Consider the following 24,411-nt stretch of genomic DNA (forward strand, 5'->3'; position numbering starts at 1 on the left):
CCAGACCCCTTGAAAACAGGGTAGATCCCAAACCCTTCTCTCGATTTATGATGCCTTCGAACCACCTTATGACTTCGAACGTGCATCGTAAAACTCGTTCGTTGCTTTTTCTTCACCAAATTTATGCACTCCGCCATTCTTCGTTTATCCTTACACACGTGAACGTAATAATCGTTTCTTGCTGTTTATTCGTTTATCCTTTAATTTTTTATTGCCGCTTCTTTATTATTTCAATTTTCTTTTACCAAACTAACTTTCTTTTTATTCAACAACGGCCCTATACAACGATGTGTATTTCCTAACCTCTTTTAAACAATTTTGTGTTGTACATTCTTTATTACACAGTCACCAGTTACGTTTACGTTAAAAACCGCGAATAACGAATTATTATTATGCACATTGTGCAACGTAATCTACTTATATCTTTAACTAATTCGTTCGTACATATTTGGAACATCTACGTTCGAATAATAAAACGATAACTACAGAAATGATAAATGTCGTGTCGTAATAAACAGGTATGTGGTTAATAAGTGAGAATGACAAGGAAAAAAGAAAGAAATTATTTCTTCTTATAAATATTCCTGCTGGTGCATTTTTACGTCCTAAATCTCTCGGTGATAGAACAAAAAATATATTCTCTTAGATTTCTTCTAATTTTGTGGCCCTCCATCAGAGTCTCGTTCTGTTTCCTCAAATAAAACTACGACGTCCGATTCTGCGAAGTCCTCGTTGCTCGAAGAAAGATTTTTCTCTCCTTCTCTCTCCTTCGGCCGTTTCCACTCCCCTTAGCATTCCAACGACAGGAGAGAACAGATGGTCGAGGAAGAATAAAGATCAGGGCTACTGTGAATAGTAAAAAATCGAAATTAATGAACAAAACATGGCCGTATTTCTGTTTTACAGAATCCACAAATTCGATTCTTATGTTATTGCATTCTTTTTATTTCTCTTCTTTCTTTTTCTTTTTTTTTTTTCTATTTAAATACTCGCAACCTTATAAAAATAATCCGCCAGGATTTTATTAGAAACGAAGAAAATCTTCGAAATTATAGGCGGAACGAAATGTGCAGTGCTATTGTACTAGATGCAAATGGATGTGATATAACAATCATTGAACATATAAATACAAGAAGCATGTATGTAAACTATAAAGCAGTACCGAGGAAAACTCGATGTTATTGAAGCAGTAAATTAAAATAGACATAAATAAAAAATCATAATATGTACTCTATGAATATTGAAATACATTTTTTCCCGAAACCTTTTAAACTAGAGTTCAGTGTTTTTGCGCATATTCTAAGAACACGTAATTACACGTCTACTATCAAACTCGTTATTCATACACTTAAACAACTATTTGTACGTGTATTTCGCACTTATGTGCGTTTGAAATACAGGCTGTCTCATTCTAATCGATCCGTGCGAAACATCTGTTAAATTATACATTTACTGGAAATAGTGTTTCAAACGAAACTCGCTTTGTTTCGAGGGGGACGCTTCGCGACGGTCGGAAATCTCGTCTAGGTGGATGTGTGTTCGGCATCTCAAGGTGACCTTTGCTTCTTTAAACGGGACTATGCATCGTTCGATGCACTTTTTAATTTTCTACAAAAATAGTCTGAAGATACTTGGACCGAGAAATGATTAGTTTAATTAAAAGTGCCATAATCTTGTAAAACTTATCGTCTGAAGGACAAGGAAAGATAATTCGCTGTTTTTATGTTTATGTTTTTCTTGTCTTTCGTACACTCGATTTGATCTAATTGACGTTGAAATATCTTTTAAATTAAATATTTTCAGATACAAAGTACTTTGATAATCTTCCACAGAAGAACGAAAAAGTAGAAAAAAAAAATATAATTTAATTATGTTCCAAAGCGTGTGTAGATGTTTCGTTTAAAGGTCACCTTCTTCTTCTTACTGGCGGACGTTAAAAAAATCTACACAAATTCGAGATATTATTTTACTTGTTACTTACTGTACATTATATTGATAAAAATTCAAATAGAATCTAAACGATGGAATTTGGGAAAACGGAAATTAAAATTTTTAATTACTGCCGCTCTATCGAAGTATTACGAGCCCTAATTATTCTTTTCGTAGATTTCTTCGTTCGGTTAGATAAAATATCGGTGTCGCGGCTTTCCATTCTTTGATTATTATTCTCGAAGAAAAGTAGCTTTAAATTGCATCGCTAAACGCATATAACATCTTATGTAATTATACATTACCTGGAGCAAATCTGCGTAATGGGTACTAATTGATAGATAAGATCTTGTTTTCAATCTTTTTCACTTTGAACAAATTTCTATTCTTTCTTGCTTCTTTTCCCCCTTCTTTCTTAAGAGAAGTGCATCGCTAGAAAATTCTACGATCGAAGGATTATTTCGCGAAAGAAACGAATATTTTAGAGAAATAATTTCTCACGCGAGCGAGCAAAGCTGCGTTAAGCTACGTAGAAAAAAATGAAAAAAAGGAAGCGATTTAAGCGGCGATAAGCGATTCAACAGAAGTGATTTTTTAATTAACATTCTTCGGGCAAATAGCATGGAATCTTAGAATTCCAAAATAAGTTGCGAACGACAACGCTTGAATGCGTAGTAGCCACTTTCATAAAGGTACTGTACATATATTTCAATACCACATAATTTCGATATCGTGTACGTGTCATCAATTGACGACTATTACTTCAAGGAATACTCGATAAGGAAGTGAGTTTGCGTCATGAAACAGAATAATTGTTTGATCATTCCATATATCTACTTGACAAACCTGTAACCATAGATAATATTTGGGCAAATTGTAAACTCAAAGTTTGATGAAACTACAACCTCGAATTGCTATCTTCTAGAATGGAGGAAAGATTAGATAAAATTCAGGTGAAAATGTTTCTAAACATTTGGTGTTATTGTTTAAAAAATAAAAATAGAACTAGGTACGTTGTTCTTGAAATATCTGTCATGTTCACGTTAAACGAAAAAAGATTCGTATTAGAGGTATCGAATTCTCTATGAATCTCACAAACTTCGAACGATTCTAGTTACAACATTCGAAAATAATTCGAAGATAATACATTTCTTGTTAAAAAAAATAGAATGAATTTTTATTTGTAAAAAGCGGTATATGATATTATTGAAATATCTCGCTAGTATCTTAAATAAATGAAACAAGTAATTTTAATATCATGTCTGATAGATAACACGTACGTGCACATACTTATATTTCTTATTATTCCCCAGGATGCATTATAGGGATATTATATTCGATTGATTTTGTATCTAGAATTGTACATTCGTGGAAAATGTTATCTTGGTAATTACCTTTACCGATACCGATAGCGCATTGTAACCTGACTTATCGATGACTGGAAAAAAGGGGTTGTAAACATGTGCAGAGCCTTTTGGTGGAACCGATTATGGGGTTCCGGATAATACCAATTCGTCGATGACGTGATGTGAAATCGTTTCTCGAAATCGGCACTGGCACTCATTCCTTATATTCGCAACGATGAATATTTATTGTAACTGCAGGTTTGTTAATCGTGACACGACGATTCTGGCGAAAGTGTTCTGTTCGCTGGAATATTGCGTTACAAGAAAAACATTGATTCTTTTTTCGCGGCGTTTACGACGCTCGCTATAACGTTCATCGATATTGTTCGTAGATACCTTTGTTTTTAAGAAACGATCGGCTATTTTGAAGCCAGCGTAAGAGGTACGGAATGATCGGACCATTACCACGCGAATAATTCTCATTTTCTTGGTACAAATGGAGAGGAAAAAAACGAGAACACCGGCTATTACTACAATGCTATTTAGTGGTATTTCGATTAAACGCTTGTTCGAGCTCGAATACCGCAGTTGGTGATATTTGAAAATTGAAAATATTCCTAGCGATCTTGTGTGTTTGCTTTTCAAATTTAATCAAATACCGACGCGTATGTTGTTATTATCATTCAAGGTTTGTTTTAAATTGCAAACATGAAGTTTATCTCGCACGAAACGAGCAAATATTTGGTAAAAGTTCTGAATATGATTGATATAGGGAAACCAGTAGTGTCGTTGCGAGGTTAGGAGAGGAGAGGGGTATTGTCAGTTGGTCGGCGCCAGTGGTGGGGCAAAGAGAGGGTGTACAGTGGTGGGGAGTTGGAGAGGCCAAGAACAACTTCTAAATGGGGGCTTGGCCTTCTAGCGTTGCGACACGTTCGTGGAAAAGCGGCTCCGTGCCGCTTTACTAACACTCGGACATCTCTCTGCCACGTGGCCCATTAAAACACAATGGGAAAAGAAGGCAGCTGCGGTGCGCGCGAACGATGTCGAAAGATGCGTCTCTATTCCTGCCGGGATCACGGGAGAATGCGACACCTGGTCTTAAAACTATGAATCGTAAAGCCGTACGTGGAAGTTGCGCCTGACGTTTCGTCGATTATTTAAATAACCTCAGTGAGACACTGACAAGGTTAACGGACTCTTATGTCAACGAGTGACTCGACCGATCTGTTGGTAGGGGGATATGCATGAGAAATCGATTTAAATTCATTAGACAAATTCTTTGTATTTCTCATTTTGCGTTTCATGACTATTTCTTAGTACTTTGTTTGATTTTATAACGACGTTACGATCGTGTGTATTGATCGAATGGTAACAGAGATGCATTCATCCCTGACGAAGTGAACAGAGATTACCAATTAACGGGATTGCATAATTTTATCGTTTTTATAGAAATTTCATTTTCTTTTTCTTGCTCAAACTCATGGACAAATTCATCAATCTTAGAAACGATTTCCACGCAATGTTTAAAATATTAGTAATTAAGAAGATCCAGAAGAATGGGAATAATCTGATTCCGTTCGAATTCCTTTGTTTACTACGCAATGTACAATTATTCACTGTTTTTTTTTTTTACATCTGTTGATCAACCTTGCAAGAACACGGGTTGAACGTGAAACGTTTTATTCTTAGAACAAGAAACAGCTGCAAGTGGTGTATAATTATTTTATGACTTGATTATAATGTGCTAATAAAGTAAGGTGGAATTAAAGAAACGTAATCTTTCTTTTTCTCTTCTTTCCTTTTTCATTGTTAAAAAAGATCAAATTTTGATTGTAAAAGACTCTAGGGCTTTGTAGAATGAAATAGCTCTATAATTAAAAATAAATTATTTTTTTATGTAAGTCATGACTCATTGGAAATACGTTTAAATTTACTTAATCATGTATGCAATAGCATCGTAACCTAAAAATTAAGAATTTAAATTAATTAATCAGGCTGAAATAAAAGTAACATGTAAATTAAAAACGTCGAAAACCAATGTTCAAGATACTATTTAAAATTTAATATAATCAAGATTTACTGCGTTGAAGTAAAATGAAGACAAAAACAAAATTACTGAGGCATGTTAGTATTTTTAGTTGGAACAGATTTTCATGGAAAATATCTTACGCAATGCGGTCAATTACGTAAATTATGCCAGTCACTTATAAATAATCGCGTATAGCAAATGATTATAAAGCATTGCCGTATAATTTTATAAAAATTTTAATGCATTTTAAGGCAATTAGCTTTATTTTCTTCTAATATTTTTTTTATTTATATTCATATTAACATTTTTATCTTATTAATTTAAATAAATCAATATTTTATAAAATATGCTTCTATAAAAATTATATAAGTAATGTATAGTGCTTCTGAATATTATATTAAGCTATATTATAAGAGTACAATATATTTACAATTAACAAATTTTTATTGGAAGCGTAATCCATTTTATTTGGCTAACTATAAGAAGTAATAACTTTTTTTAATTTATAGTAATATACCTTAAATCTAGATGATTTCGTTCAAATAATATTACTAAATAATTATGTGTGTTTTCCTAATTATAATAATTTGCTTTTATCGTATTTTAAATTGATTTTTACTATTATTAAATCTGACTTTTGTATAATTTAATAATTATAAATCAAATGTTATTAAAGAAATATTTCTTATATATTCAGATTGAATATTTATAATATTTTATATGCTTTATATTTTAGAATATTTTTACACTGTACATGCTAGTTTCATCAAAATATTAAAATGATCTTTGTCTTTTCTGTTTACAGATACAAGACTGTTATGCTGAAAACAAAGTAGTTTTACAAAAAATGTTGACAGTAATGTGCCCAAACTGTCGTCACCGATTTCCAGCTCCAGGTTGTTGCAGAGCTCAAAATATGGATAAAGATAATACTGTAATTCATCCAACAACCTGTTATTATGGTGGCCTGTTAGTTCCTGAAGGCTATAATAGTGGTGGTGGTTGTTTTATAAATGCACCAACTATTATACAACCTGTTATCAATTCCTTCAACTTTCCATCAATGACACTTGATTTGGAAAAGCCAAGAATCGATAAACAAAAGGAAGGTTTCCACCAAAAATTTGAAAAAAATACACAAGTTCTTGGATTTCCGTTAATTAATGAAGAAATCCAAAAAAATGGTTCTGGATGTCAAATCACCACAAGTTGTGATTTAACTGGAGGAAGTGTAACAATTACAACACCAAGTATACAATCCGGAGGCTGTTTAATTCAGAGTACAGATTCTGGAACTCTTATGCAAGCACCACATATGGAAATCCGTCCAAAATTGTCTGGTGGTGGATGTTTCGTGCAAAAGACATTATCAACTGAAAATCAAGAAGCCTCTAGTGTATTTCATGAACAAAGGAATCAACAAGAAAGTGTGACTCACGATAAAAGGATGTTTTTAATACCCCCAAGTGGTTGTCAGGAATTACCAGGGACTCGAAGAAATATCCTACCGCAAAAAGCGGAAGGGGGAACTTCATTTGAAAACTGTGAAGCAAAATCGGTTTTGTCAAATTTTCAAGTGACTAATGTGCCGGTCATGCAATTTCAACAAGCTAAAAGTTCGAAAGGAAATGGTCAAGAATTAGATCAAGATCGAAATTTTAATTGTTGTTGTAATAATGTTCAGAAACTTTATCATGTTAAATCAAATAACTTTCAAGTTTCTGAAAATCGTAACTCCATGGTTTTAAATTCTAATCCAGGAGTACAGATTCAAGTAAATGCAACTGTACAGCTTCCTGCAAGTTTAGGACAATGTACAGTAAATATAACTGCAACTACTACAAATTCGCCTGAATCTTTGGCAGGTATAACTTCAAGAACTAGAAACAATTTTAATGGTGGAGGTTTAGTGCAGAAAAATGAGACTCAAAATAACGAAGAAAATTTTGATGAAAGAAGAGACAGAACTCCAACTACACCAGTCTCTTGGTTAATGCCATGTCCTTGGAGTTTTGACAATTATACGATGAACAGGGATGCAGCTAGACTGAGCGAAGTTAAAAGACTTTTACAAATTTGTGGTTGGTACCACGAAGGTCTTAGTTGGCAACAGAGTGAAAATTTATTAAAGAATGCTGCGATTGGTAGATGGCTGATGAGAGATAGTTCAGATAGCAGATATATGTTTGCTGTGTCTGTACAGACTGCTAGAGGACCTACCTCTGTTAGAGTTCACTATTTTGTGGGACAGTTTCGATTAGATGCTGAACCTAGGCTTGCTTTTGCGATTCCTCTTTTTGATTGTCCAATTAAGATGCTGGAATATTATGTGGAATATTCAAAAAGTGTTGATGAACATAGAAAGGAAGTTTGGGTAGATTATAGTGGACAACTGTATAGTGAAATTTATTTGACGAAGCCTTTAGTTAAAGAAGTTAGGTCTCTTAGTCATTTGGCCAGGTTAGTTGTTAATAGGAACAAATTACCCACAGAACACTTGCCACCATTAATTAGAAATTATCTAGCAGAATATCCATACAGTCTCTGAAAAATGATGCATAACGTTTTTCTGATTTCTGGATTTTCTTTGTCAGTATTTCATACAATTTTTAAATTTATGTACTAAATTAATTAATAAATTAATTTTATATAAATATATAAGACGAATATTTATGAACTGATAAATTTAAATGTATTCCAGTAAAATTCCTCTCTCAATTTCTATTAATTTGTAGCAACAAATAAAAATATTTGATAAAATAGTTTAATTCAAATATCTTATTTCAGCTTTATAGTACAATATAAAGTAATAGAAATTTTATTGTATTAGTTCCAAAAGTCAGAAAAACTTCAAAATATTATTTTTATACATTTTAAGACGATTTATATCAGAATTTGTGGAGTAATATGAAATATAGTGTTTAACTAGTGAGATACTAGAACTTACACTTTTATAAATTAAACAATTAAAAGCAGCTCCTATTATTTTATTAAAAGGGTTCATGAAATTGAATTGTTGAAATAATCAACGAATTCGAAAGTTAGATGAAAGCGTATAATTTTGTTCATAGTCAGTAAAGAGCATAATATTGTAAGATTGATTATTCGACCGAGTTTCTCCTTATTTAAAATTTTCTTGAAAGACAGGGTACCATTTACATACCCTGCTCGGACCAATCAGTCTTTGACGAGTTTCCTCTTCATAAGTAATCGATAAAACTATTTGTTTTTAAGTTTTTCTTGGATCTGAAACCCCATTTGATCGTAAGTCTTGATAAGTAGTTTTTGGAGCATTAAAAAAGACGTATTAGGAAGATGAATTAAATTTGATAATTTTATTATAATATTGTAACCAATTGTAACCAACCTGTTATAATTTAAGAACCATATTCTTGTAATTATGATAGCCTTTTTAATGCTTTGAAAATGTCTTACAGATTTTTCAGACATTGATTGTTAAATTGTATATACATAGAACTCGGTCGGTTTTGATATTTTTTGAACAATGATTGACAGCGTTCTTTAATAGAGGCAAATTTGTAGACTTTTGGAAACCTGGAAATCATTGTTTCAAATTTAAAACTGATTAAGAATAGCAAGAATGATATTAAATCGGCTTCAATGAAGAAATCGTAAGGCAGTATTAGATTTTAAAAAGCGTCGATTTGACTCTTCGTTCGTCAATAGAACTAGAATTCTAAAACAGTTTATTGCCAATGAATATACCATTGATTTGCAAATTGATTTTCTATCATGATAAAGTCATTTACTATGATTTCTTACCGCGAACTTGAAGCTTTTAATAGAATGCAATGTTGTAATATTCAAAGGGTAATTAGCAGTAATAAAAGTAACGTCATTTTCGATATTATGACTTATTAATGTATTATTGAATGTAATACTAGAGATGATACCCTTGTTGCATGTAAAATGAGATGATCTATAAAATAGTAATATTTGAAACGAAGAGTTGAACTTTGCAGAAGAATCAAACGCTAAATTAATTTAATTTTCGTTTACTAGCGAGTTTCAATGAATGTATATGGTACGCGTGCGCGCGCATATGTGTGAATGTATGTAAAATGAATTTGTATATGTACGAATAATAGGAAACGCGATTTGAATGTCGATTGTTACTCAAAAACATAACTGATATATTTTTCTAAAGTAAGAATCGGCGACCATTTCAAAGCAGACACAATTTTTCTAATGTAAAATATTATACGGGATGTTTCCAAAACTGTGCCTCTTTAGATAAAATTATTAAAAGGAATTGCATCGTTTTGAAACTCTTTCTGCATTTTTCCGTATAACTAATAATCTTTCGATGGAACACCCTGTATAAATTAATATAGGAATTCTTGTTCATTGTCTCTATATTAGAGATATGCTTTTAATCTGTCGATATATCTACCCTTCGTAGACCATTTCGGAAAAAGAATCTAGCATAAAAGAATCACTTTTCGTATTAACCGCCAATTATACTTATCTTAATATGTATTTCATGAATTGTCGTTGACAAAGTAAAATTAATTTACAGTTACCTAAACTGTACATAGTACTACATAAATACGAGACATTCTGTAGAATATTTAATTCTTATTGACGATGAAGTGGTAGCTACTAATATTATGCGATGTTTGCGTTATTACGTAGCAAGATTGCGAAGGGTTAGTTAATTTCGATTTTCCTGATTCTAAAAGTTGATTCGACAGAGTATGTTTGTTGTTGAAAACTGCCACTCAACGAATCCTACGATGTGTTTTATATTGCGATTATAACAATGTATAGTGTGACATGAGTTAAATTATTAAAGAATTATTTATTACCATGAAACATTCATGAAATATTATTTATACTTCCCCTTCAAAATTTATTTTAATATCATTATTTTATTAAACGATAAATCCATTTTTCCATTAATTTATTATAAATATATGTATAAGATATTTGGTGTTAACCTCCATGATTTTTTTATCTAATAATCTGAAAGAAAAAGATATTTTAAGTAAAAGTTAATCAGAATATCGTAATGACAATTGTCTGTAACGTAAAAAAGCTGCTAAAAAATTTGTTCCAATAAAATATAGACAATATTAAGACGTCAATACGTATAGGTTCAGCAATATATATCAGGTTAAGTTGCTTCTTTTAAATAACCTGCTTGGAAATGTAATCAAATAATTTCTTACAGATGCGTAAGTTAAATACGAACGTAATTCGGTGATACTTTCTGGCTGAAATAGTAATCACATTTCCTGTTTATAATAATTGTGTATATACTTGTCAACTTGTCAGTGTGACAATTATTTATGCCGATGTTAACGATTTACATACTTGTCAGGATATTTATAATCCACCGTTTACAAAACACACATTAACATAATCGAAGAACTTTGAAATTAGATAAATGCAGAACTATATAGTGTTCCAAAGTCTATTTGCTTTTACGCATCCGAACTTAATGAACGAATTAGAACATTTAGAATACTACGTCGTGTCTATATCGAAGGTGGCATGCAATTGGAGAATGCTTATTAGATGTTCGATAATAATATAATCACATGCTATAAACAAGTGTATGACAAGTGTGCTTAATCCTTATAATACATTTAGTCACAAAGTATTCATTCTCTCACTAGTCAACTCAGAAGTCAATACTGCTAATCATGTCACGATGATAACGTCGAGTCTTTATGCGTGATCTGTCATCAGAACTAAGATGGCTGTATATGTGTACAACAAGTATATATATACATACATGAACACAAAATGCAAACGAGCGTGTTGATTGATGACATTGCTCCTGAGTTAAGTAGCGAGATGATTTTGCACGTTTAATAAAAAGCCTTATTTCGTTTCGGAATGATGTAAGCAAATTATTAAAAAAAAGATAAGCTGATTTGTTATTACTGAATTTTTCTCAACGTTATCCACAACTGACAGAAATAATTATGCATATTTAAGGAAATATGTAAAAATGACCTTGAGACTTTTTAACGAAAAAAATTTGAGATTTTGAAGTTGTCCCGGTCGAAAATAAGGGTCGGTTTTCAACAAAATAACGCGTATAAAATTTTCGCCAACCTGGTCACGTGTGACGTACTCATAGATATACTTTTTCTGAAAATTTAGTACTTTTAACTTTAGATACATAGATTGGAACATAGATTATCCTGTACGCATTTCAGCATTTGGAACGTCGTCGTTGGTTGTGTCATCATTTATTTTGCCTCTTTATGTAATCACGATCTTACGCAAATTTTTACAGTTATGACCTTTGATCACCAAATATTAATAAGTTCGAATATTCCGAACTGTTCATTTCCGTGAAGAATGACCCGCAGTTTCGGCTTTAGCGATCTAAGGTACCTCCGAAACGGCACATTCAGTTTTTTTTTTATTTATTTATTTATATTCACAATTTGTCCAATTTGGACATTTGGTCGAATTTTTTAACGGTATTGGGTGACTATCCCCAGCGGGGTACCATCCTCGCGTTTGCTAGGTTATATCCTTTGTGAGGTTTGCTGGGTGTTTTCCTTTAGCCTTCTTTTCATATTTAAGGTGTTTATCGTTCCTGCTGCTAGCCGATTTGGGTGTGTTTCTATTCTTGCCTTGTATTTTTCAGCGTAACTGCTGATTGTTTCCTTGACCGTTGGGATTGCCAGGTCCCTCTATATTTCCTCATTTCTAACGTACCATGGTGCATTTACTATCGTTCTAAGAATCGTTCAGGTAACAAATTTTGCAGTTTGGACACTACCCTTTATCCGAAACTTTTCTCGCATTTTTTTTGTAATGCAATTTATTTTAGATTCACTAATAATTAACTTTAGTTGAGAACATGAAAGAACAATGAGTTTTTAAGCTTTCTTAATATGCTTTTAACTATTTCGCAACTACAAACGAGACAATTCGCGATTGTGATAGAAATCGTTCATAGTTATACTACGTCACGGACAAGATATCTTGTACGTTTGCTTATTAAAGCAAGAATTGTAATTACAGAAAAATAGAGTCACGGGACATCTTAACGATGTTGCAGTACGAATATTGTATCGGGGGATAACATCTTCCGTAACAATTTACAAACGGTATTGTGTAGGGAATAAGCTGTTCGTGTCATCGCGCGAACGATATCGTGCCGCTACATATGTCGTCTATGGTTACGAACAGAAAGGAAATTGGAGTATTCGCACTTATGGTCTGCTTGTTCCCGTACTAGTGCTCCATCGTGCGGCCAAGTGCTAAGTTCAACTGAAATTAACGTACGAAAGGATCTATAAAGTTAAAGATCTGCGCCGCTTGGTCGTAATTTAGCATATACAAGAACCTATGTATTTAAGTTGAAAGTTAGGGATCTACCCTATTTGGTTGTACATTAACATAAACAAGAACCTGTTGGGTTTCACACTATGGAAACCCTTTTAATCCTACAGAAAAGGTTTTACAAAAAAGTTCATATCTACTTTTCTCTCCGAGATAGACAAATATGAAAATAACAAAATGGAGCAAGAATGAAATTAATTAATAAATTGTACGTTGGCTTAGAAAGAGACAATCATCATTTATTATATTTTTGGAGCACGATACGTATAAAGTAGAGTTAAAAATAGTACAAAATTTCAATATAATAATTTAATGACAAAAAAAAAAAGAAAATCAATAATACATTTACAAATATTGCACATGGCTAATATGTATGTATATCTCTATACCAATCTCTATACCTCTATACCAGCGAAACTCACTTTCGCCTTTTCTTTTGACTTTTGAGACCTGCGCCTTTCTTTCTTTATATCTTCTCAGCCGCGGACCTTCCTCCGCTGTAACGAAACGTTATTCTTTGAATGCTCCTAGAATCATTGAAGGAATCGATTCTTCATAAACTATAGAATTCGGAAAACGATTGTTTCATAGGCTGATTTCGTAGTGACTGTCTTCCTGTAGTATATTATTTAGTTTCTATCTCTTATCTTCAACTTTTTACGCAATTGATCTCTGAGCAATTGGGTTCTTTCGAGGATATATTTGACATATTTTATTTGTGCCTGCAACGTTTTATTTTCTTTCAATAGCTGAGCATGTTCATTTGGAAACTGTATTTCTCGGAAGGTCCTGCCTAGGGTTTCCTCTATTTGAAAGACGAAGCTTGGCTGTGATTCAATTGCTGGCCGTACAATTGAATCCTCGTTGTCAGCGAATCATGATGTTACTCTTGTATAGTCTAGTATTGGAATATTAACAAACAATTCATTTTCTTCTTCTTCTTCTTATTTTATCCCTCCGTCATCCGCTTCTTGCTATTGTTGGTAATGCTAGTAGCTGCACTGATGTTGTTCTTCTTGCACTTGCCCACCTTTTCTGATCAGCTTTTCAATCTTCTCTTTCTCTTTTATTTTATAATAAAGTTGTTGGTTGTTGGGATACAGTATGCTTCTTCATCTATTCGTATTTTTATATGGTTTATATGGTTTATATGGACACGGACATCATGCTTCTTAAAATGGCGCTGACATAATATTTTAGGAAATGATTACCTGTTAAAAGAATATTTCATATAAATAATAAGCGAAAGTAACATAGATAAAACGAGTATAGCACATTGATCTCAAGAGACAAGGTATTTCGTATATTAAAATTGCCTGACTGAGAGCAAACCAGATAAACACCTGGTATAGTACTTTATTTGGCATTTACTTCCATTTGAGATAAAAAATATTACAATGTATTTGCATTTTAAATAAACATCGACGATGTTTTATTGTTGTATTGTTGCCTGGTCGATATTAGGTCTCGGATCGAGTAATACTACCTGCCACTATTTCTATAGTCAGTAGTAGATGTTTAATAAAGAAAAGCTATATAATTGTTTTATTGTAAATCCCAGAGTATCATCAAAATGCTAAAATGTTCCTACTGTGTATATATTTTAATTGATGAACTGGCTAAACTTCGTCTGCAGGCACAACTCTTTCTCAACTGTTATTGCGTTTTTTGATGTTTTGATATTTTGTAATTGTACGAACATCGTAATCCAAGTGTTGCGATAATGGAGATACATAAACTATTCCAAATGTCGAAACTGAAGTTCTAGACGTGTCGAACATAGAAAGGAACAATGCGAGTGAAACACAAGGAGAGACTGAGAATCAACAAACATGAACGACCTGTGATAAGCTGAGTAGTTCAATACAAAATTTAAATTTTCTTATTCTTGATTTGTGATGAAACTTTTATCAACACGTTAATTACAGTCTTATGATTAAAATGAAATCTAACACTACATAGTTCGGAGCATATTTGCTAACACATTTTAGTCGGAACGATCTCACAACATTGATCGCAAAACGACATTCCGCTATTCTGAACGCAATATGTGTTTGAATAAATAATAAAATTTACCGTTTAAATGGCTATCACGTAAAAGTAAGCACAGTAGACTAAAAATACCAAACTTTAAAAAAGCAAAGCGTTTGAACCATTGGTTCCTTATATTAGAAATATTCATATGTTGTCTCCGTTCTCTGTTTACATGAGTGCTATCAGAAAATGTCAAAAAGGTCAGACAGGATGGAGGTCAGATATGAAATTTAACCGAAGAAATACCAGCCGCTAATGTGTTAATATAAAACATTAACAGATACAAAACACACGTATGCACAGTACGAATACTTTGTACTTACCAACTTTTCAAATTCATTCTTTATGAAGGGTATTGTCTTCTTTTGGAAAGTGATACAGATGATATTCTCGATGTCGACTGTTGTTAAATTCGATGTAGACGTAAATATTTTCTCACCGAACCAATCTCTGTTGTTTATCATATAAAAACCTGAAGCAAACTATAATAATAAATGCAGATATCCGGAAATATGATGTTGCAAAAACGTAATAACGTGGAAATAGATAATATGAACAGAATAAATTATAATATTAACAAATTTACAGAAGGCAATTGTTAATGATCTATGTAAGACAAACATTATTTTCGGTTATATGCGGTAGACGACAGACGAGTAAATCTGCGTAAAATGTGTTTTTCTCAAGATTCGTTAGAAGTTCCGAGATAAGGATGGGCGGTTTGAAATGTTTGCAAATTCATTGGATGAGAAAGAATCGATGGAAGAAGAAGGTGAACGCTCACGTCTATTGGTTACCTTAAAATTGCAACTGACTAATTCAATTAGCCTTCAAAACACGTAAAGTCTGGAAAAATTGCAGGTGGCTATATTTTTACACAAAAAGTCGCTATTTTATATAAAAAAATTTTTTTAATCTTATGCTTTTGATATCTTAATAATAAAATTTGTTTTATAGCATTGTCTGCCAGAAGACAAACGCTACCCCACCATCGTATACCATTCCAGAGGTACAGAAATGCTGTTGATTGTGAGTGTTTCGTCGCGCAAGACATCTGCATTCTATCCTGCGCGGCTTGACAGCCAACGGTCTACGTGCCGTCCTTCGAACCCTCAATAGACCCAAGGATCCACCATAAATTTGAACTCCTAACTGCATTGCTCGTACACATGGCTTAAGTCAATCTGTTTTCGGAAAAAGACTTTCTAATTCTAGAAACGTTTTCGGCTGGTTTTTGGAAAGGTCCTTGGGTTTATCACGCCCTCTTAAGAATTACGGAGAAAGCGGGTAGTGGCTTAACGCAAAAAGCGGAGATTTGCCTAACGGAAAATCCGGATTTTCTCATAAACAATGTCGCCCATTTTTTTTTTTTTTTTAATTTATTTCTTAATATTCACGATTTGTCCATTTTGAACATTAGGTCGAATTTTTTAGCAGTTATATTATCATGTAGGTAGCTACCCCCAGCGGGGTATCATCCTTGCGTATACTAGGTTATATCCTTTGTGGATGTCGCTCATGAACCACGTTGGTAGGAGGCTTCTTCCTTCTATCTTCATTCCCAACATTGGTCATAACCAATCGGCATCGCGGTTCATTGCCCTCACTTTCCTAACCAAAAATGTAAGCAACGAACCGAGCTTTTCTCCGTAATCACAGAGAGTTCCTACAGCTCTCACAGTGCCTATAGTTCCGAGAGTTTCTACGGCTCTCACTGTTCCTACTGCTCCGAATGCTCCTACTTCTTCTACGACTTCTACGTCATCAGGAGGGTCAACATATACACGGATTCTCTCATAATCCTTTTCTTCGTCACCTGTATCTTAATCAACGGCGTTACTAATTTGTGTGATTGTACAAAGTGTTGGAAATATACATTTCTTATAACCCTGTGAATCGCAGTGTTATACTACAACAACCACCCCTGTTATCCTAACCGAAATAAGGGGATCGAAGTATTCGTGGTGTCAATTATTACAATCGTAACGGGAATGTAGGATCTTGTAGGTTGAGCAACCTTTATAGTTCGCAGGATGCTCTCCTTGACAGAGGATGCACTTCGCAAGGGTTTCTGGAGATTTAGTGCACTGATCAGTGGGGTGAATACCTGCACATTTTTTTATAAGACCGTAATAAAACCTGTCTGGACCTACGGAATCCAACTATGGGGAACAGCAAGTAATTCCAACATTGAAATACTCCAACGCTTCCAATCGAAAACGCTAAGATCCCTATTAAATGCACCCTGGTATGTTACCAACGAAACAATCCACCCCGATCTCATGATACCTACAGTCAAAGATGAAATACACAAGTCCAGAAGCAGATATAACACAAGAGTCAACAACCACCACAACCCATTAGTCACCCAACTACTTGACACCACGGACCAGATCCGCGGACTAAAAAGAAAATACCCTTTAGATTAAATCCTTAGATCCTACTAGAACCAACAATATAAAACTATTATAAACCATGTCATTGTATCACGCCAAATGAAGTTACTGAAAATTCTCAACGAGAATTGATTGTAAATATTCTAATAAATAAAATAAAAAAAAAAATTTTTGACCGCACACGGTAAGATAGGTGTACACGAAGTGTCGGTAGGTTTAGTGTTAAATGATTAAATGCTCTTAATAATTGTCATCATAATTATGCATTTATTTAGGTTTACGTTAATGAATTTTATTAGTTCTTATATTTTTAATATTACCGTAATTGTTACATTTTTTATAATACAAACGTGTTCTTATAAAAAGTAAAATGATCTCCCTTTGGTCCCTGGTAAAATTTGTCCGGATTTAAATACGAATTTGAAAACAAACCCAATTACGACAATTTTGAAAAATATTGATTCATAAGTTTACATTGTCCGATTTCAATCCTTTTTAAAAATCTGTTCAATGTTTAATCTAAAGTTTTACGTTCATTGTTACTTCTTTTGTTCATTTCGCTTTATGTACATTCTTATATCATCTGATCAAACAATTTCTCAATTTGTGTTAATATAAGAATGTTTGCAAAAGTTGGATGAATGAAATAAATAACAATGAATATACAATTTTAAATTAAAATTTGAAAACGATCATTTGACCGGGCCTGGTAATGTTAGCGTTAATTTACTTTTAACCATGGACAGGACATATTACGATGCGATATTGTTGGTACGATATTGTGACTGAATCATTTCGTGATTACGCTACAATATCGTTCATAGTCACACTACATCATGGACCAGATATCTTGTGCATTTATATATTATAATAAAAGCTATAATAATAAAGAAACAGACTCACGGGACACCTTAACGATGGTGTAGTACGAATATTGTGTCGGAGGATAACATCTTCCGTAACAATATACAAATGGTACTGTGTCGCGAATAAGCTGTTCGTTCATCGTACGAATGGTATCGTGCCGCTACATGTGTAGTCCATGGTTACGAACAGAGATGAAATTGGAGTTCGACTGAAATTAATGCACAAAAGAATATATAAAATTAAAGATCTACGCTGTTTCGTTGTGATTTACCATGTACAAAAACCTATGTATTTAAGCTTAAATCTAACCCCAATCTACCCTGTTTGGTTGCACATTAACATAAACAAGAACCGGTTGAGTTTCACACTACGGAACCTACTTAATCGTACGGTGCCTAAGAAAGAGAAGTTAACCGTTTATTATATTTTTGAACGCTGGTATATATAAATTAGAGTTAAAAATAGTACAAATTGTCAATATAATAATTTAAAATAAGAGACCAAGAACATACATAATACATTTAAAAATATTGCACATATCTAATATGTATGTATATCTCTATACCAATAGACTATTCTATAAAGGGCAATCATCCAAAATGATTCAGTCAAAGGCGTGTATTATGAGTGTAGATTTCTGTCGTCGAGGAAATCCCAACTCCTTTTCGCCTTTTCTTTTGACTTTTGAGACCTGCGTCTTTCTTCCTTTATATCTTCTCAGCCGCGGACCTTCCTCCGCTGTAACGAAATGTTATTCTTTGAATGCTCCTAGAATCATTGAAGGAATCGATTCTGCAGAAACTATGGAATTCGGAAAACGGTTGTTTCATATGCTGGCTTCATAGTGATCGTTTTGCTTTATCTTACGAATAAAGGAGTTTCCGGGGCCAGCAGGAAAGCGCACCTTCACTCTCTACGACGAAGCGTCCTCTTTTTGGAGGAAAATGTCGTGATTCATGTTCAAGGAATTTTGTAGTTGTACAATTTTTACTGGTGCAGTATATTTTTTTGTTTCTGTCTCTTGGTCCATCTTTTTGCAACTTTTTCTTTTCCGAACTTGAGCATGTATTTTGACCTTACATAAATGATTGCACCTCAAGGCATGCAATCCCTTCAACTTTACACGCAATTGATTTCTGGACATTTCGGTTCTTTTCAGATTTTATTTGACATATTTTATTCGTGCTTCCAAATTTTTATTTTCTTTCAACAGCTGAGCATGTTCATCTTGCAATTCTATTTCTCGGAAAGTCCTCCCTAGGCTTTCCACAATTTAAAAGTCGCAGTTTGTTCGTGATTCAATTGTTGGCCTTTCAATTGAATCCTCGTTGTCAGCGAATCGTGATGTTACTCTTGTATAGTCTAGCATTGGTACATTAACGAATAATTCAATTTCGTCTTCTTATTTTACTCCACCGTCAACCGCTTCATGCTACTGTTTGTAGTGATAGTAGCAGCATTGATGTCGTTCTTTTTGCTCTTGCCCTCCTTTTCTGATTAACTGTTTTTTGATAACGAGCTGCCTTTTTTGTACATCTTCTCTCTCTCTTTTACTTTGTAATAAAGATGTTGGTCGTTCGGATACATTATGCTTCTTCATCTATTCGTATTTTTATATGGTTTTGTTTGATGATTTCGGGTAAATAATGATCGACACGGACATCCATGCTTCTTAAAATGGCGCTGGCATAATATTTTAGGAAGTGATTACCTGTTAAAAGAATATTTCATATAAATAATAAGCGAAAGTAACATAGATAAAACGAGTATAGTACATTGATCTCAAGAGACAAGGTATTTCGTATATTAAAATTGCCTGACTGAGAGGAAACCAGATAAACACCTGGTATAGTACTTTATTTGGCATTTACTCCCATTTGAGATAAAAAAAATTACAATGTATTTGCATTTATATAAACATCGAAGATGTTTTATTGTTGTATTGTTGCCTCGTCGATATTAGGTCTCGGATCGAGTAATACTACCTGCCACTGTTTCTATAGTCAGTAGTAGATGTTTAATAAAGAAAAGCTATATAATTGTTTTATTGTAAATTCTATGATATCATCAAAATGCTAAAATGTCCCTACTGTGTATATATTTTGATTGATGAACTGGCTAAACTTCGTCTGCAGGCACAACTCTTTCTCAACTGTTATTGCGTTTTTTGATTTTTCGACATTTTGTAATTGTACGAACATCGGAATCCAAGTGTTGCGATAATGGGGACACGTAAATTATTCTATGTGACGAAACTGAGGTTCTAGACGTGTCGAACATAGAAAGGGACAATACGAGTGAAATACAAGGAAGGACTGAGAATCAACAAATATGAACGACCTGTGAGAAGCTGAGTAGTTCAATACAAAATTTATATTTTCTTATACTTGATTTGTGATGAAACTTTTATCAACACGTTAATTACAGTCTTATGATTAAAATGAAATCTAACACTACATAGTTCGGAGCATATTTGCTAACACATTTTTATCGGAACGATCTCACTATATTGATCGCAAAGCGACATTCCGCTAATCTGAACACAATATGTGTTTCAATAAATAATAAAATTTACCGTTTAAGTGGCTATCACGTAAAGGTAAGCACAGTAGACTAAAAATACCAAACTTTAAAAAAGCAAAGCTTTTGAACCATTGGTTTCATATATTAGAAACATTCATATGTTGAGTCTGTTCTCTGTGCATATGAGTACTACCGGAAAATATCAAAAGGATTAGGAAGGATGGTGGCCAGAAACGAGATTTAACCGAAAAAATACCAGTCGCGAATGTGTTAATGTAAAACATTAACAGAGACAAAACACACGTACGGACAGTACGAATACTATGTACTTACCACCTTTTCAAGTTTATTCTTTATGAAGGGCATTGTCTTCTTTCGGAAAGTGATACAGGTGATATTCTCGATGTCGATTGTTGTTACATTCGATGTAGACGTAAACATTTTCTCACCGAAACATTCTCCGCAAGTTTCGCAGCATTCGGGGAATTCGAAGTACTAAAATTAAAATAAAGAGGGAAAAGGCCCAAAAAGTGTAAAAATTTAGTAAAACATAAATACGTCTATATAGTCTACGAGCTATTGTTTTATATTCGACAAACATTTAGTTCGGTTATGTGCGGTTGACGGCGGACGAGCAAATCTGCGTAAAATGTGTTTTTCCCAAGATTCGTTAGAAGTTCCGAGGTAAGGATGGGGGAACCACGCGGATTGGAATGTTTGTAAATTCATTGGATGAGAAATGATTGATGGAAGAAGAAGGTAAACGCTCACGTCTATTGGTTACCCTAAGATTGCAATTGAACAATTCAATTAGCCTTCAAAACACGTAAAGTTGGGAAAAGTTGCAGGTGGCAATATTTTTATATAAAAAGTCGCTATTTTACTTTAAATAATATTTTTAATTCAATGCTTTTCAACTCTTAATAATAAAATGTATTTTAATAGCACTGTTTGCCAGAAGACAAACGCTACCCCACCATCGTATACCATTCCCATGGTACAGAAACGCTGCTGATTGTAAAATTATAACCAATCCACGCCGATTGTCGATTCCTCCCTCAATTATGTTGTCGTTTGTCTGTTGCTTTTCCTTGACAACGAGCGAACATGCCGTTTGAGCGAACACAGAGCCGTTGCAGAACCGTTTTCCTTCACATTCAGTAGTAAACAGCTCACAGACAATTAGTAAATATGTTGCAGTTGCTAGATAATGTCTTTAACCAAGTTCGGATAGGGAAAGTTTACGAATTCAATATTTATTCTTTTTATATAAATCCATCGATTATTTTGCCCAGGATAGTTTAATCAAATCTTTTGCGTTTTATAAAGGACTGGAGGTTGTAAAGATTTTTGTATTGTATATATATTATTGTATTCTATATATCATTCTACGACGTCTGAATCTTCTACATCGAACAGCGATACATGAATCAATCAGAATTAAACATTTTGCATTTTGTTAAGATGATTCCTCGTTGCCGTTTGAAAAAATGTTTGGCTTCTTCATGGGAATAAACACTCAATAAACGATGAATTTTTCACAAGACTTATAAAAACTAATTTTACACAGATTCAGTCTTTCGTCTACCGCAAACGACGAAATACAGATGTAGCACAAATAGATACATCATGGCCTGAGTTATCTCTCTTAGTTAAAAATTTTTCAGCTAAAATATCTGTACCTAATTTCAATTGTCATTCGTTTTTATTTAGTTAACTACATTAAATTATGTGTTTATTAATTTGCTTTTTAATTTTGTAGATACGTCTTCACAGATGTGTGTCTTGATTTTTGTAGGTTATCTCAAGCTTCTATGCCATGGATTTGCAGAAAAGGTTAGGTCAGTCGATATTGGCACCTATACAACAATGATTCATATCATGGGCATCAGCTGTATTTTCATTTTTCGAAAGAAGTCCATGTCATTCATAAAAGATTTTAAATGTTGGTAATTACAAGGTGTTCGTAATCTGCATATGTGTGTTTTGAATTTGTCAACGTCCTGCATTAGCAAATTAGCATATTAACGTCTGGTATTTTTTGTCGGCACTCATATAAATAGAAAGTATTTCCACAGATTCGCAGTGTTTTGAAGTTGAAGGTTATGTACATTTTAGTCGCACATGCCTGCGTGATATGTACTTTAATTTCTTCGCAACTAGTAACTGCCGGGCAACTTTTTTTTTACACATGGAGAAATCCTTATGGACACCCCTCCGCTCTTGGAATCAGCGGGGTAGTGTCGGACTATAACGACTAAAACCCCACGATGGATCGCCTGACGTTCAGCCGGGAAGTTCCGGGTTCTCTTTCGAATTACTGCCGGAACACTCCTGCGACTTCTCCTGTCTGAGGGAGTAGTACCTTGGTTAGTTCGGGCATTAGGAGGGAACACTCCCCTCAACGCTATCGTCCGGGTCGTCATGCAATTCTGAGGAGATCCAAATCTTCCTCGGCGGGTCAGCCACTATGACCACGTAGGACGGCGTATGGCCTTCCTTCGGCACGGAATCCTGTAAGGGTGGAATGTTCTCATCTTCTCCCGCTCTGTTCTTTCCTTCACCAGTATTACCCCATCGCAATATGAGCGAACTGCGAGGAATTCTTGTTGCCCTCTCTGCATCGCTTTGACAACTGACGTGGAGTCCAATCTCTTGCCAATTGCTAGCCGCAGAATACGACTACGTGGGGCGTCCCACGCCAGACAAAATTCCCTACGCGTGTTGGGGCCGTGCCCTCACCCTCACCGCAGTGGTGACTGGTGTTCGTTACCTCTATTCGGATTTTCTGCAGGTATTCCCCGACTACTCCAAGTCCTGCGAGCACCTGCGTCATCCGGAAGGACAGTGAAAGCCCTCTACGTTCTTTCCAAGCCTCCCAGTTTGGCAGGATCGAACTAAGGCGCGGTGGCCACGAATCTTCGGGAGTAGGTCGATGCGCCACCGCTCCTACACCTTTCATATAGCTTCCCACCGAACGTCACGGCTCGCGACATCACGTGGGGGAGAGTCCCCGCTTGAGCTTAGGCTCCTCTAGCCTTCGTACACTCGTTGAAGCGCCAAGGCCTGGAGCTTCAACGGAGAAGAGACCGCCAGGACAGTCACCAAGGCATATGATATCGTCCGGTATCCCCTAACGATCCTGATGGCGGTCGTCCTATGAAACCTACTGAGCAAGAGTACACTGCGTGAACTTATCATCAGATAACTGTTTCGCAACTACAAACGAGGTATTTCACGATTGCGACAGAATTACTAGTGCTGCACCATGCAGCCAAGTGCTGAGTTCAATTGAAAATAACGCACGAAAGGATCTATAAAGTTAAAGATCTGCCCTGCTTGGTCGCAATTTAACATATACAAGAACCTATTTATTAAAGCTTAAAATTAGGAATCTACTCTACTTGATTGCACAATAGCATAAACAAGATCCTGTTGGGTTTCACACTATGGAATCCTATTTAATCGTACGGGTTTACAGAAAAGTTCATATCTACTTTTCTATCCGAAATAGACAAGTATGACGATAACAAAGTGGCGCAAGGATGAAAGTAATTTATAAATTGCACGTTACCTTGGAAAAAAATTCATGATTTCCTATATTCTTGGACCACGATACATACAAAGTAGAGATAAAAATAGTACAAAATGTCAATATAATAATTTAGTGACAAAAACAAAGAAAATATATAATACACTTACAAATATTGGACATATCTAATATGTATGTATATCTCTACACAAATAGACTATTCTATAAAGGGAAATCATCCAAAATGATTCAGTCAAAGACGTGTATTATATGAGTGTAGATTTCTATCGTCGAGGAAATCCCAACTCCTTTTCGCCTTTGCTTTTGATTTTTGAGACCTGCGTCTTTCTTTCTTGATATCTTCTCAGCCGCGAACCTTCCTCCGATGTAACGAAACGTTATTCTTTGAATGCTCCTAGAATC

At 34.3% G+C, this 24,411-nt stretch overlaps 1 protein-coding gene and 5 long non-coding RNA genes across 13 annotated transcripts in view; 2 read left to right on the forward strand and 4 right to left on the reverse strand.

The window, feature by feature from the left end:
• LOC126926346 (uncharacterized) overlaps window positions 1-10,140 on the forward strand; it is a 31,704-nt gene extending 21,564 nt beyond the window's left edge. For 3 of the 5 annotated variants that reach the window (XM_050742653.1, XM_050742654.1, XM_050742652.1), the window contains exon 2: window positions 6,110-10,140. In XM_050742653.1, coding sequence (XP_050598610.1) covers window positions 6,152-7,852 — 1,701 coding nt within the window. In that variant the 5' untranslated portion in view covers window positions 6,110-6,151 and the 3' untranslated portion in view covers window positions 7,853-10,140. Of the gene's footprint in view, window positions 1-3,000; window positions 4,506-6,109 lie in introns of those variants that run through there. The other 2 variants (XM_050742650.1, XM_050742651.1) reach the window with 2 other exon arrangements.
• Window positions 8,346-11,016, reverse strand: LOC126926360 (uncharacterized). 2 transcript variants are annotated; one of them, XR_007714504.1, is made up of 2 exons: window positions 10,520-11,016; window positions 8,346-10,290 (listed from the first exon to the last, which is right to left on the reverse strand). It is a non-coding gene; the product is annotated as an uncharacterized LOC126926360 (long non-coding RNA). The 2 variants fall into 2 exon arrangements; XR_007714505.1 differs by having other exon boundaries at window positions 10,642-11,013.
• Window positions 11,017-13,050: 2,034 nt separating this feature from the next.
• The window catches only part of LOC126926358 (uncharacterized), a 32,397-nt gene continuing 21,036 nt past the window's right edge, over window positions 13,051-24,411 (reverse strand). For 2 of the 3 annotated variants that reach the window (XR_007714502.1, XR_007714500.1), the window contains one exon: window positions 24,027-24,364. This is a non-coding gene — a long non-coding RNA (uncharacterized LOC126926358). Of the gene's footprint in view, window positions 13,125-18,662; window positions 18,838-24,026; window positions 24,365-24,411 lie in introns of those variants that run through there. The other variant, XR_007714501.1, reaches the window with a different exon arrangement.
• LOC126926362 (uncharacterized) lies at window positions 13,680-15,381 on the reverse strand. Its single transcript, XR_007714507.1, has 2 exons — window positions 14,994-15,381; window positions 13,680-13,847 (listed from the first exon to the last, which is right to left on the reverse strand). It is a non-coding gene; the product is annotated as an uncharacterized LOC126926362 (long non-coding RNA).
• LOC126926366 (uncharacterized) lies at window positions 14,183-20,978 on the forward strand. Its single transcript, XR_007714513.1, has 2 exons — window positions 14,183-14,397; window positions 20,194-20,978. It is a non-coding gene; the product is annotated as an uncharacterized LOC126926366 (long non-coding RNA).
• LOC126926359 (uncharacterized) lies at window positions 18,933-20,206 on the reverse strand. The gene is made up of 2 exons (XR_007714503.1): window positions 20,024-20,206; window positions 18,933-19,644 (listed from the first exon to the last, which is right to left on the reverse strand). It is a non-coding gene; the product is annotated as an uncharacterized LOC126926359 (long non-coding RNA).

The sequence above is a fragment of the Bombus affinis genome, chromosome 17 (genome assembly GCF_024516045.1).
Source record: "Bombus affinis isolate iyBomAffi1 chromosome 17, iyBomAffi1.2, whole genome shotgun sequence".
NCBI classification, from domain to species: domain Eukaryota; kingdom Metazoa; phylum Arthropoda; class Insecta; order Hymenoptera; family Apidae; genus Bombus; species Bombus affinis.